This window comes from Grampus griseus (assembly GCF_964374135.1).
Source record: "Grampus griseus genome assembly, chromosome: 6".
Taxonomy (NCBI): Eukaryota; Metazoa; Chordata; class Mammalia; order Artiodactyla; family Delphinidae; genus Grampus; species Grampus griseus.
In genome coordinates this window covers 69,256,010-69,271,286 of record NC_139000.1, presented here as the reverse complement: position 1 = coordinate 69,271,286, position 15,277 = coordinate 69,256,010, and the positions used below count along the sequence as shown (strand labels likewise).

The 15,277-nt window shown below is 38.5% G+C and overlaps 1 protein-coding gene across 1 annotated transcript in view; it reads right to left on the bottom strand.

Moving 5' to 3' along the window:
- FOCAD (focadhesin) overlaps window positions 1–15,277 on the bottom strand; it is a 312,127-nt gene that overhangs the window by 81,931 nt on the left and 214,919 nt on the right. Inside the window, exon 22 of the mRNA XM_082656700.1 lies at window positions 5,506–5,598. Coding sequence (XP_082512826.1) covers window positions 5,506–5,598 — 93 coding nt within the window. The remainder of the gene's footprint in view (window positions 1–5,505; window positions 5,599–15,277) is intronic.

The window sequence follows — 15,277 nt, the reverse complement described above, 5'->3', positions numbered from 1 at the left end:
ACTCCATCACCAATTACATTATTTAAATGTAATTGAAATTCTGGTTTATTGATATACCCTGAACTGAACAAGAACTCAGATTGCATACTGTATTACTGAGTAATACCAAACCATTTTCAGAAGTGGTCGTGTGGCTCACATTCTCACTAGCGGTAAGTAAGAGTTATGGCTGCTTCACATCCTCACCAGCATTTGAAATTACCAGGCTTTTAAATTTTTACCATTTTGGGAGGTGTAAAATGGGGCCCATTATGGTTTTAATTTTCATTTTACTGTTTACTGAGATTGAGCATCTTTCCAGATGTTTAATGACTATTTGGGTTTCCTATTCTGTCCACTTTTCTATTGGTTGTCTTTTTCTTATTGATTTTAGAGTTCTAAGGTGTGCTCTACATAAGAAAAATTAAACTCTCTATATATTCTAGAGAGGGAAGCAATATAGCTTTAGGTTAAGGATGTGGACTCTGGAATCAGGATGTCCTGACCTGATGTCATTTCCACTTACTTGCTGTGTAAGTTTGGGCAAGTTACTTCACCTCTCTAAGCTTCAATTTCCATTTGTAAAATACAGCAAACACCTAACTCATGGTATTAGAGCATCACATAAAAAAATGTGGAAAAGTGTCTATTTAGTGCAGTGACTGGTACCAAATAACTGCTACCATTACCAGGTTTGCTGTCAAAAACAAACTCTCCTTATTATCTTCTTATAATCTATTCTCTCACGAATATATCTAAATCCTTCTTGAAATAATTCATATTTTTAATCTGTACACTCTCAAAGAGTAAAAGGTTCCCCAAAACGTAATATCCAGACTATAAAGTTGCATGCCCTTGTATTTCTCTCATATACTCTCAGTTGCTAGCTTGTAAGCTCATTGAAGAGTACAAGGATGGTTTTATCCATCTAAGGAGTCCCTGTATTTTGCACAACCTCCAGCACACAGTGCCCTGGGGTTCACCAGTTCAGGCACTCTGAGATCTGATGGGCATTCTGTTCACGTCCTTCATAGTTTCTATTTACTTCAATCATGTTCATCCCCATCTCCGTGTTTTCAATGATAGAATCCTGACCCTTTCATTCTCCCTCTGTCTCTTGGAGCAAGGTATCAGAGGTGATCAAACTGGCAAGATACTGATATTAATATTTAATATTGATAGCAGCCTCCCAAGAGGGTAGGCAAAATAGAAAATCATGTTTATTGCCTTCTCTGTTTGTTATGCTTCTTAAATCATACCTCTTCCCTCCTAAAACATTTACTTTCCATAATGCTTTCCAAAAAAAAGACAAATAAGAAATTAAAAGGTTAAAAATCTGTTCAGAAATAAGCAAAACACAGAAAGGCCAGTATATGTGCAGCCTCTTGAGAAGGCCTACTTTTCTGATCTCTCCTGTAGCCATAAACCAGTACAACTATTCTATAGTGACTAAGTAAATTTCTCATTTTCTCTTTCTCAGAGTCTCGGTTCTTCTCAATCTCCTCTTCTGAAAGGTCTCTAATTCCTTCTACCCAGCCCCTGTTAGGCTATTTATTCAGATCTACTTTGCATCCAATTCTTCACCTACTGACAACAGAGATCCAATGGCATTTAACTCAGTTACCTCTGCTTCTGGTTAACAGCTGTGGTTAAGGAGGGGGGTAGGGTGGGGACACTCACTGGGAGAGAAAAGGCTGAAATGATCACTTGAAATGAGATTTTTTTTTAATAAAGTTATTTATTTATTTATCTTTGGCTGTGTTGGGTCTTCGTTGCTGCACACGGGCTTTCTCTAGTTGTGGTGTGCAGGGGCTACTCTTTGTTGCAGTGCGTGGGCTTCTCATTGCAGTGACTTCTCTTGCTGCAGAGCCAGGGCTCTAGGCATGCAGGCTTCAGTAATTGTGTGCACAGGCTCTAGAGAGCAGGCTCAGTAGTTGTGGCACACGGGCTTAGTTGCTCCGCAGCATGCGGGATCTTCCCGGGCCAGGGCTCAAACCATGTCCCCTGCATTGGCGGGCGGAGTCTTAACCACTGTGCCACCAGGGAAGTCCTGAACTGAGTTTTTTGGATTGCCTGTAGATTCCAATTATTAATTTATCTATTCCTCTTCCTTTGTAAAAAAAAATCTTCAGCCTAGGTAACCACAAGCTTGCTGGTTACAGTGAGCAAATTTTACCTAACTCTAAACCTGCACATTAAAGACAGACAAACAAACAACCTTTACAAATGGTCAAAGACTAATCTACTAGGGATCACAATTCCTGACCGGTTTTGATTTCAGATTATTGTGCAGCCAGCTGACCAACTCAGGAAATAAGTATCTGCAGTCAACCTGTTTTAACCCCTCTGTCCTGTCTGAGGTCATATTCAGAGTCCCTAAGGGCCCTTTAACCAAAGGCTGGAGACCTTAACCTCCTCAGCATCCCACAAGGGCAGAAAGGTAAAGCCGACCTGTAGAGGGCACTTTACCAAAATGGACTTGGAACCGTCTATCAACTCGTATCTGCATTTTTCAACGTAATGGGAAGAAATCCGAATACCTCCCCATGTCAACCACTTTGATATGCTTATAATTCAAAATCCGACGTTCTTGTGGAAAAATTAGATAAGGCTGGAAGCTGACGCCTAAGCAAAAGCCACTAGAAGCGTTCAAATTGCAAACATTCACATTATAGTCAACCTCTGGGAAATAATGTAGAATGCACCTTTTAGCGTATCTCCTAGGCTTATTGAATAAAACATGGCTCCTCTAAATGATTCTCTAGCCTAATGCTACGAAATATGTCTAACACCAGATGGAAGTAACTGTACCTCCTGTACTGAACGAAGAGCTATCCTCCAGGATGGAAATTCTTGATATAGGTGAGGAGTTTGGCAGTTCCTCTAATTCTTCTAAGATCCCACAAATTCTGTTTAAGTGTGTGGGCTCATTTAAAAAGACTTGCTGAACAGTTAAAATGCATCAGCATACTTTCAAGTAATAGTGATAGCCTAAAAAGCACTGTTTTTAGTACTTTTCAAATAATACTGAAAATTTTATTATAGTCCCTACTTTGAGTTTCACCTCTTAATCCCCAATTCTCAATGGAACTAGACTTGATAGAAACCCAAAGGAAAGAGATTTTAAGTGATAAATAAATAAAGATACACACTATCACCTACAACAGTAGAAAAGCAGAATAATTGACCTGTGTTACTAAAAATACTCAGCTGGCTTTTCATAAATTGATCTGTCCTCTAAAATATTAAACCAATTTGCATTATTTATAACAACTAATGACGGTGTTAGGGAAAATGCATGATGCAGTGGCCAAGGCTGAGGCTCTGGAATCAGACAAATCCAGGTTAAGTTCCAGTTCTCTCATTTACTGACTGTTAGATTTTGTGCAGTTTGCTTTGCTTTCCTAGCTAACCCTGCTTCCCCATCTATAATCCCATCCTACGTGAGGCTACCAACATCCACTTCAAAGAGCTTCTGTAAAGATGAATTGAAATACTATACATTAAATGTTGGACAGACACTAGTTATTTAATAAATGGTAGCTCTTGTTATAAAAAAGAAACCACCGAGGGTTTTTTTTTTAATCAGTTGCTTGTCATCTGCATGTTACACCATAATTCTACTCAATTTCACCTTCTTTATGCTAAGAGCTAAATAAAATTCTCAGTACATGCTGCAGGAGGAGTTGTTCTTGCCAGCTCCAGGTGCCTATACTGGAGTACATCCTCTATTAAAGCATCAAAGATTTGTACTGGCATTGCTAGTGGACACGTTAGTCTCCTGCACTGGACTGGGAGCTCACTGAGAGGAAGGAGTGCTTTATTCCTCTTTCTATCCCACACACCCGGCACAGGACCTGGCCAGTAAAGTACGTTCCATAAATGTTTGGTGAAGGAAAACACTGCAAAATTACAAAGGGAAAAATGAGTGTGCGAAAAAGTGCATACTCTGATGAGCAATCTCACTCTTCTTGAATAAAAACTATAATTGGTTAAGGGTGTGTAGAGGTAATTCATTCATTCACTTATGCATCCACTCAAAACAAAGTGGCCAGATGCTGCTGAGGATAAAAAAGTGTGTAGGCCAAGCAAAAGGGTACAATGGTTCCAAGGGAATGTCTTTAAAATGCAGATTCCAGTTTAGTTTGGGGAACCATCTAAAACACTGTTGTTCAGAGTAGGGTTGATAGACTGAATCAAAATCACCTGGCAGCTTGGTAAACATGGAGATTCCTGATCTCCTATTCAGTTCCAGTGAACCAGAATCTCTGAAGATGCATTAGTACTTTATAAATTCTAGAATGAATATGTTGTAGCAAGGTTTTAATTTGAGAACATCAATGCTGAGATGCTTAGTCATTCCTCCGGCCCCACCTCTATCCTTTAGGACAGCTGTTACCTTTAACCATAACACCTCATTTCCTAAGCCTTCATGAAAATCTTATTTTGGGCCATAAATTACTTAAGTAATTTAGATTTTTTCTATCATCCTTAACAGAGAATTTTAAGCTAGGAAAAAGGATTGAGTTAGTAGTTTTTTCCTTATGCAATTAAATGTTCATATATTCCCAAACTGATTAAAAATTATTTCTAACTTTAAAAACTCACAAGCTATAACTTATAATATTACTGGAATAAAAGAAGTCAAATTGAGCATAATTCATTTATTTAGTGAGCACTAACTATGTTTTAGACACCATGTCAGGTTCTAGAGACGCAACAGAGAGGAAAACACAGCTTCTGGCTTTAAGGAACAGAGTCAACTGGAGGGAGGCCCCAGACATATAACTAGGGTGATAAGGGCTTTGAAAAGGGAAGCATGGGTTCTAAGGAGGCACACAGAGAGGGAAGGCACACAGATAAAAACCATGTAAAAAAAACAAGTAGAAATTTGCCATTCCAACATGTGCCCCTTTCACGACTATGACAACTATAAATACAAAGTGAAACTTATTCCTGGAATTGAGAAAAAGGGAAAAGCTGCAAAACCAGCCTTGAATAGGCAGAGAGGGAACGGCAGTGCCTGCAACAGAAGGAACAGTGTAGGTAAAAGCCAAGAGGTAGGGAAGACATGCTGAGTTTGGGAAAACAAAGAAATTGAGCAAGGCCGAAAATTCAGGGGAAGGGTTAAGAGACGAAGCTGGAGATGTAAAAGCAAGTCCAGCTCGAGAGGGCGCAGGTACAGGATGAAATGATGAGCTCAGTTTGGGACACGCTCAAATTGAGGTGCTGTGGGACAGCCACTGCGGATATCTGGGACAATGAGAGGTGTTCACAGAGCAGCAGGACATCGGAGAGGAGCGCTCAAGAGGCAGCTCTGGATGGAACACACATCTGGCGGGGGGCGGGCATCACATTTAAAATTTAAGTGCAGTTATATATGCATGCCTCACATTCTTTTATGAGCAAAAATAACCGTTGCCTTTTTGATAGTGCTATTTTCCTAAGTGCTCTTACACTAACTACGTATTTGTAGTAAACCTTAAGAGACACGCCCTAGAGCAAGCCACCCCATGGTTTCATTACCTGTAAAATGGCATGATAAGCACGAGTCATATATGCGAGCCAGGCCTGTGGGAGAAAAATTGCACGGTGCCACTCGGAAAGCTGGATGTGAACCTGTGGGAAAAATGTACCATGACATAAGTTAGGCTGCACAGTATTAAAACAGAATAAAATGAAAACTGTATCATCAATTCTCTCTTTCCCTTCATTTTCTACGGTCTGGATTCTAAAACAAACCAAAACAGTCTAGGATCAGAACCACAAATAAGATCTTTCAGATATTTTCAAAGGAGAGGAGCTTAGAGTCCTGTAAAGACAAAATACAGTAAGCCTGGAATTTTCTAAATTAAAGCAAATAAAATCCTACAATAATAACAAGTTAAGATGTATGTGTAATACAACTATGCCCTCGAAAATCAGGGGGAAACTCTGTAAAGCCTCTTGCCAATGTCAGGAAACTAGGTATTGTCTAACAAATCCCCCTAGTAATTTTAAATAAAAATAAATACCGCTCACATCTTGGACTTCCAATATGACAATTTCTGAAGTAATAAACTTAAATTGCCAACAGAAATATCATGTTGTGTAGAAACCAGGATGTTAAGAGCATGCAAATGAGTCCCGCACACAGCAATTGAGCACACCACTAGATAAATGCCCTTTAATCAGTGTGGGTAAACAAGAGAAAAATGATATATGCCAACACTGAAATCCTGTTTCTGAAGACAGGCCCAGACAAAACATCTGGTTTTCATAGTCATTTCTGTTTCTACCTATTAGTATACTGCTATCTTGCGACAAATCTTCCCAGGTCTGCTTCTGTTAAAGAAAGATCACTCAAGAAAAAATAGTCCCAGTGCATCACATTTCACGTTTCCTGTAACTCATCTCATCTAAACTCAAACAACGGAAACTTTAGTCTGTGTCTTACAGACAAAAAACAACAACAAACACACAAAAAGGACAAATTTCTACATAATTACCCCAGAATCATGATAACTACAGTGTTTAAAGAGATTTTACTGTATTATAGGAATTAATTTTCTCAAGTGCTTTGTGATGGGGAAGAGAACAGCCTCTCTGAATACAGTTGGTTCCCATGGCTTCTGGTATTTTCTTTAATCCCAATCTAAGTGTGGGCCTACTATACGCAAGGGACTCTGGAAGGATGTGAGGATTATAAATCGATCAGTAACTGCACAGAGTTCAGAAATGCGCAGGGAGAGTCAGAAACGTACACAAATAGATTATAAGGCAAAATTATGAAGCATCTATGGGAACAAAGAGATCAGTCTGTCTGCAATCTAGCACTCCTCATCCCACTGCTTCTTTTTAAAAAATTAGATACTCAAACTGTATGAAAAAGATACTCAGATCACGAAATGAACCTAAAAAAAAAATTATAAAGTCAGATTTCTTGCTTTTCTGATCAAGTACTCACTCTATTGAGTAGGGTAGGGGAAGCCTTGTCAACATGTTAACAAAACTCCTTGAAGGAAGGGGCCTACCAATTCCTGCTTCTTCCCTTGTTATCCAGGAAGCTCTGGCGGCATTAATTAGTCCTTGACCTTGCTCTTTGTTTCCAAAATGTGGGGACTTCCCTTTAGCTTTTTCCTACCCTTTTCAAAAAATACATTAATTATCTTTAAGTTCCATTTTGAGACCTGGATTTCACAGAAAGGATACAAACACCACAACTGAAACTTTTATCTCTTACTTCAGAACCTCAAAATATTTTAAAATTTTGCTGCTACATAATCCATGGACATCATTGCACAACTGAGAATATCCACAGTCTCAGCAAACTGGCAAAAAGAGCACTGGATGTTCTTGGAAAGACAGCGATCTCAATTGGCTTCTTAAACTTGAGTTAAAAAAAGAAAGTAATATGAAAAAATGTAAAGGAACATGAGCAAATCAAATGCTGAGCTTCTAAGAACAAAGACTGTCATGCCAGGAAACCTAGTTACAAGGAGGCTATAAACCGAAGGTTAAAGCTAACCCTCTTGCTGCTGTTCAGACCACATCTGAAGGTGGGTGCAGGGAAGCAGTCATGCTTGAGCCTAGACACCTGCCTGAACTCCCCAGGTTTTATGAGATTACACCTAGTCTTAGTGTTCTGTGGAGTTAGCTGTGACTAAATCTCTTTAAAAATGCACTTTCTCGCTCTTTCCCTTACAGAAGAGAGACTTAGAGAAACAGCTTAAACATAGTCATGCCCTTACTCTCCAGTTGTGTTACAGGCAGAAAAGACTTCCTTGACCATGTTTCACAAAAACACATTTTAGGATGTGTTCAGTCACCCCATAGAGGTTAATGTTGCTAGGCTGAAAAATATAATTTGCATTACTGAAGTATGAAAATCATGTATAATTTGCTATACTGGTGCGATGGCTTTGAAGGAAGCCCAAGGAACAAACTAATTCCAATCATGAAGTTTCAACCCTGTTATTCAACAGATGATAAAGCAGGGTTCTCAACCACTGTGCACCGAGTTTTAATTAACACATGCAATACAGTTTTTCTAAGGCTAACTATGTATACCCTTGCAGTGAATAACAGGTGTCTAATGGACTGCTAAGGTGAGCAGCTTCTATGACTTAGGAAAGAGTAAGAGTTTCTATGTCTAAGAGGCAGTACTAAGTATAACGAAACATTACTGCACATGCCTAAAAAAGAGACTACGTTAGGGAAATACGCAAGTAGGGTAAAGGGGGAAAAGAAGGATAATAAGGCAAGAGTGGGGACAGGAGCAGGTCACAGGACTAAATAGGGCGGTCAGGGTATCTCGTTGAGAAGATGAAGCCTGAGTGAAAACTTGAAGGAAATGAAGAACTGGTGGGAACGTAAAATGGTTCAGCTGCTGTGGAAAACAGTTTGGTGGTTCCTCAAAAAGTTAAACATAGAATGACCAAATGACCTAGCAATTCCACTCCTAGGTATATACCAAACAGAACTGAAATGACATATTTAAACAAATACTGTACGTGAATGCTCAAGCAGCACTTTCACAGTAGTCGCCAGGCAGAAATAACCCAAATGTTCATGAATGAATAAATGGATAAACAAAATATGATAAATCCACAATGGAATATTATTTGCCCATAAAAAGGAATGAAGTACTAACGCATGCTACAATGTGGATGCACCTTGAAAACATTATGTGAAAGTCAAAGAAGCCAGACATGAAAGGTCACATGTTATACGATTCCATTTATATTAAATGTCCAGAACAGGTAAATCCATAGAGAGAGAAAGCAAATTAGTGGTTTCCAGGGGTGGGGAGGAGGTAGGGAGAGGAAGAAGTGGGAGGGAATGTTTAATGCATACATGGTCTCATCTAAGGGTGATGAAAATGTTTCAGAACTAGACAGAGGGGAAGGTTGCACACTGTGAATGTACTAAATACCACTGGATTGTAGATTGTACACTTTAAACTTTAAAATGGTTAGTTTGATGTTATGTGAATTTTACCTCAATTAAAAAAAACCCCACAAGGTAAGGCAAAGATCCCTAAAGTGAGCACATGGCTGACCTGTTTTAGGAACAGAAGGGAGGCCAGGGTAACTAGCACAGATAGAGTAAGCAAAGAGGAGAGTGTAAAAAGAGAAGGCTGGAGAATTAACAGGAGAAAGCAGGGCCTCCTAGGTCACTTCTCAGGACTTGCCTTTACTCTTACTAAAGGGGGAGCCATTATAAGGTTTTGAGAAAAATGACACAATCTAATCTACATCGTAAAAGGATCATGCTGACTGCTCTGTTGAGAACAGACTGTAGCGGGCAAAGGTCAAAGCAGAGAAATCTACTCAGAGGCTCCTGCAAAAATCCAGGTAAGAGACAATGGTGGCTCGAGTGGTAGCAGTAACACTGTAGAATAAAAGTTTTCGAGTATTTAGCTGTGTAATTTTTCCAGCCCACCTCAAATATTAAGTAAAATGCCAATATATAAAACAGAGAAGCAAAATTTGTGTAAATGAAGTAAGGGTGAAGGCTGAGGGCTTGGCGTTCAGCCCTCTTGATCATCTGAGTCTACTTTGTGGTGGTCTCTAGCACTTTTTAAAACACAGTTTTAACTAGAGGGACATAAAAGAGATCAGTGGTTGTCAGGAGATGGGGGAGCGGGGGAGGAGCTGACTACAAAGGAGCATGGGGGGATTTTCGGGTGATAGAACTGTTCTCATCGTGACTGTGGTACTGATTAGACAAATGTGTTCATGTCTCAAAATTCATAGAACTATATACTAAAAGGGGAGAAACCTACTGTATGCATATAACTCAATAAAATAAAATTTAAAATACATAGTTTGAAAATGGCTACTTTTAGAACATACACTTCTCAAACATTCACCTCCCACCATCTAATATCCTCTGTATACTTCTTTGTCATCATCATTCAAAATCCACTCTTTCTCTTATCTTTCCTTTTCCTATCAATATTACCCCATCAATATTACAATCACCAGGTTTGAAATTTCTGATTTATCCTGGACTTCTCCCTTGCCCCCAACTCAACTGTCATCTCTACCTCTAAAATGTTTACTATGTTTGTCCCTACTTCCTCATTGGGTGAGTCCTAATTCCTGCCTTGATTACTGAGGCCACCTAACTGATCTCTTAACAGCCTAAAATCTTTCCTCCTTCTAATACATCCTGAATGGTGTTGCTACTATTACATTAACTCAGAACTTCTTTTCAAAAACCTTTGATGGTTCATTAAAGAATAAAGTCCAAATTCTTCTGTGCTGTGTCCAAAGTATCTTAGAATCAAATTAAGAAATACTTTATTGTAGGAGCCTCCCTAGCAGGTTCGATCCCTGGTCAGAGAACTAAGATCCCACATGCCACTCATAGCGGCAAAAAAAAGAAAAAAAAAAAGAAAGAATTTGTTATGTGAGAACTCTGCTGCCCTGCTGGTTAAGATCCTCATCCAATTTCCCCACTTGATTTTCTGCTCCTCTCTTTCATTTAACCTGTATTCTGGTTGATTTGGGTTATAAACCAATTCCCAAGCCTGTCCTATATTCTACAAGACCTTTGCATTCACTGACTGCTTCTGCTGCTTTTAATGCCCAGTCTTCCTCTCACCTCTACTTTCTGAAATAATTTCTCCCATCCCTATGCTTGGAAATATACTATATGCCTCTCCCGTTATACTCAACAGATTCCATCTTAGACTATTCTTTCATGGACCTTAATCTCATACAATCCCAAGGGCAGAGATCATATCCTATTCATCCCGGAATCCCTCCCATGAAACCCACAACAGTATCTCGCACTTAAGTGTTCACTTAAATACCTGCTGAGTTTAACCAATTAAACGTACAGTGTTAGCTTTAAGGCAAAATCTTGTCATGTGAAAGCCACACTGTCATAAACAAGTAATCACAGAAAGTTATGATGTGTAAAATCACAATGTTAGAAAACGTTTTTTAGTAGGCACGGCTAAACACAAACAAGTTGTTGAGAATACAGTTATTTGAAATTTTACAGAACATGTCCAAAATGTTCTGGCTGGGAAATGTTTCATTCCAGATTAAAAACACAGTGACTGACAAGGCGAAATTTTAAAGCGGGTATTATAAACTTTGTATTTTGAAATTTCCTAACGAAACTTTTTAATTTGTATCATACAAGTTCTAATGACATATACGTGAAATACTCGGTCAACAGAAATATCCTGCTTAGAAACACAATTCATAAATGTAGCGGGAATGTCAAAAGACAGAATGAAAAAGGAGATGTTGTTTCCTCACTGATGCATGTTTTTCTTGAAGGAACTACATGGCTACCTAATTAGATAATTTATGTTCAGAATATATTGCCCAGAAATTTGGTAATGTTTTCTACCTCTTGAGTGATCTTAACAAATACAATTATTCATTTATAAGAAAATACCCATTTTAACAGCACTTCAATAAATAATTTAAATCAAGTAAGACAAGCTTTGGTGAGGCTGTTTGACTGTAAAACTAGAATGGGATAAGGTAGAGCAGCACATAAAAATCAACAGGTAAAGTGTTTGTTATTGATTTTAAAACTGCAATCTCACAAAGTAAGGCATATTCATGTTAACCGGATGTATATATTATTATCAAAAGAATAAAAGTATTTAACTTCAGTTGCTACGCGGACACACCAATACTGAGCCACTACATTTGGTCTGTGACATACACACACTCCTCCCACATTCCCAGAAGAAAAACCATTTGTACTTAGTGTCAGAGACCCCCAAAGCCACTCAATGTCCCACTGTTTATAAATAAGAAATCATAGGCTTCAGTTGTCTGTCAATAGTAATCTTGTTTGCACAGTATAAATTTTCTATTATTCCTGTCCCCTGACAAATAGTGACTGGGAGACAAGAAGGGAGGGCTTATAGAGGACACATTTTTAAAGTAAAATGACACTCATCACTTTGTAGGTGCTTTCTGGACATTTAAAACTCTCTCTCTCCTTCCACCCTCCCTCCGTCCCCCCCTCATTCTCTCTCCAGCTTAGTCTATCTCTCTCTTCCCCTCTCCCCCCACTCCCCCTTCCCATGAGGATAACATTAGCTTGAAAGCTGACAATTCAATCACATCTCAAGCAACCATTTACTCTGTTATTTAATAGGAAGGGGGAAAACGCTGTTACCATAACAACTCACATCACATGGTAATTATGGAGTTTCTAAAATACAGCAAACAATACTTTTCACAGTGTTTTCTAAGGGGAATGTGTAATAAGCACAGATACCACTTCTCACAATTATTATTCAAAATTTTCATCTAATTGTTTCATATTGCATGAATGCCAACATACTCCATGTTTTTCATAAGAAATATGTTTTTAAATAAAGAAGGAACTGAAAGAAAAGGGCAAATGATGGGTTATATCACATGTACTTTTGGGTATCTAGGGAAAAAATGTAAAGAAGGCAGAAGAAAAAAATTAATTTATAAGGCAAAACAAAACAAATGATGATCAATTTCAAAAGAAAGAAAGAAGAAAAAAGATTTCATTCAGAGTAGTACTGCCAATAAGCCTGATAAAGGCTTCTCTGACATAAAAATGAAAAAGAGCTCATTACCTAATGCTGAGGCATAAATATGGTTGGGTAGCAGCAGGATCAGGAAAATTTGCATGTGCCCAAAGATGGAGGAAATAATGAAGCAAGGCTGCCATTCTCATCCAGGGACAAATAAGTATCATCCAATTTAGGTGAGAGTATCATGTCAGAGTTAGAAGTGCCAAAGGATGACAAGACAGTCAGCAACTTTCAGGGAAAGAAACTGTCATTCACCTTCAGCTTCCTCATCAACAGGAGCCAAGTTAGTCTCAGGATGAGAAGTAGTTATAAATCAGGGCAGAAGGGCTTCCCTGGTGGCGCAGTGGTTGAGAGTCCGCCTGCCGATGCAGGGGACACGGGTTCATGCCCCCGTCCGGGAAGATCCCACATGCCACGGAGCGGCTGGGCCCGTGAGCCATGGCCGCTGAGCCTGCGCGTCCAGAGCCTGTGCTCCGCAACGGGAGAGGCCACAACAGTGAGAGGCCCGCGTACCGCAAAAAAAAAAAAAAAAAATCAGGGCAGAAGAGGACAGTCACTTGAGCTTGGAGAAGCCCTAGTAAAGCTGAAATGACCCCTGGTTGTCCCCTGTTCAAAGGAGCAAAGAGAGAACGGGCACTTCAGTTTTAGAGAAATCTAAACAGGACAGTGATTATACAGAACTGTTCCTGGTAGGTCAGGTCAAACCCAAATCAGACTTAGATCTGTGATCCTTCCGAAAGTATAACGTGGGAGAGTTTAACTTTAAGAAAAGTCAATGAAAAACAAAAACAGTTTTTAGGAAGAAGGGGATATAATGCTTTCCAAAAGAATTCATCACAGATTAAATAGCTAGTTCTCCATGACACTGAAAATACTTGATTTAACTAACACAGTTATTGAGAAATATTGACAATTACATAAAGCAAAATACACTTCAAAATATGAAGAGCAGAGCACTGGGACATTCAAAACCAAGTTCTTTTATCCATCCATTCACGCACTCACCCATCTATAGTTGTATGCATTAGGGCCATAGAATATCCTATAGGTATATGTAACCTTTGGCAGAGAGGGGAGGCTAAACCATATAAATGAATAACAACACCAACAGTATATAATAGCTTGTTCAAATGACAATAACGTCACTTCTTAGTAAGACCTCAACAATTATTAGATTGACCATCAATTTAATAGCAACATTTCTGGAAAAAGGAAACGATCCCACTAAATGCACGTATAAAGTATAGGACACATCCAAGTTTCAATAGGATTAAAATCACTTACAAAGTGTCTACTATGTGCCAGGAATACTAAGCACTGGAACAACACATGACCAAAACAAACTCCCTGATTTTATAAAATTTACACTTTAAAATAGGAGAGAGACACGCTAATTGTCATGTATGCTGTGCCACCCAAATCCCCACTTCAGGATTAGTAGGGATAGATGGATAGATAAATACCTTCACGTATTAAATAAACTGAATTCATAGTTACAAACATTCCTAAAGAAAACTCCAAGCCCAGAATTTTCACTAGAAAATTCTACTGCCCATTTTAGGAAAAATTATTTATTAGGATAGCATTATCCTGATAACACATCAGGCAAAGGTATTACAAGGAAACTATAGAACCATACCCTTCCTAGGTGCAAAGATGCAAAAATCCTTAACAAAATATTATTAGCAAATCAAATTCAGCAATAAATAAATAGAATACTTCATTATAATCAAGTGAGTTTATCCTAGGAATGCAGATTTGGTTCACATTAGAAAATCAATCAAAATAATTCATCATATGGGGCTTCCCTGGTGACTCAGTGGTTGAGAGTCTGCCTGCCGATGCAGGGGACACGGGTTCATGCCCCAGTCCAGGAAGATCCCACATGCCGCGGCAGGCTGGGCCCGTGAGCCATGGCCACTGAACCTGCGTGTCTGGAGCCTGTGCTCCGCAATGGGAGGGGCCACAACAGTGAGAGGCCTGCATACCACAAAAATAATAGTAATAAAATAATTCATCATATCAACAAACCAAAAAGGTATACAATCATTTCAATAAATGTAGGGAAAAAATATTTGACAAAATTAAACATCTATTTGTAATAAACACCCTTAGCAATTTAGGAATAAAAGGAAACTTCATCAACCTAACACAGGATATCTACAAAATCTCTACACTAAAATAAACTAAATATAACATCATATTTAATATTAAGACACTGAATGCTTCCCCCCAAGACTGTTAACAAGATAAGAATTTCTGCTCTCACCACTGCTATTCAACCACACCAAAGGGTCCTACACAGTGCAATCAGGCAAGAAAAAGAAATCAAAGGCATACAGATCCAAGAGAAAAACAGTATGACAATCTATATTCATAGGCAACATTACAATGAAAAACAAAAAGAATCTACAAAAAAGCTACAAGAAAATGTAAGTGGGTTTAGTAAGGCCATAAAAAAGTATCAATAACATGTTTATATTCTAGCAATGAGCAGTTGGAAATTAAGACAAACCAAAAAACAGTCTAATCGCACTAGCATAAAAATACTTAGGGATATGCAATACTTATTAAATTTAACAAAATATGTGCAAGATTTGTAGTAAGAAAACAATAAAACATGATCTAAGATAATAGAGAAATATACCTTGTGTATGGGTTGAAAACTTAATATTATTAAGATGTCAATTCTCTCCCAAATTGATCTACAAATTCAATTTGCATTTCTACCAAAATTACAGCAGACTTTTTTTGTAGCTTCTCAAA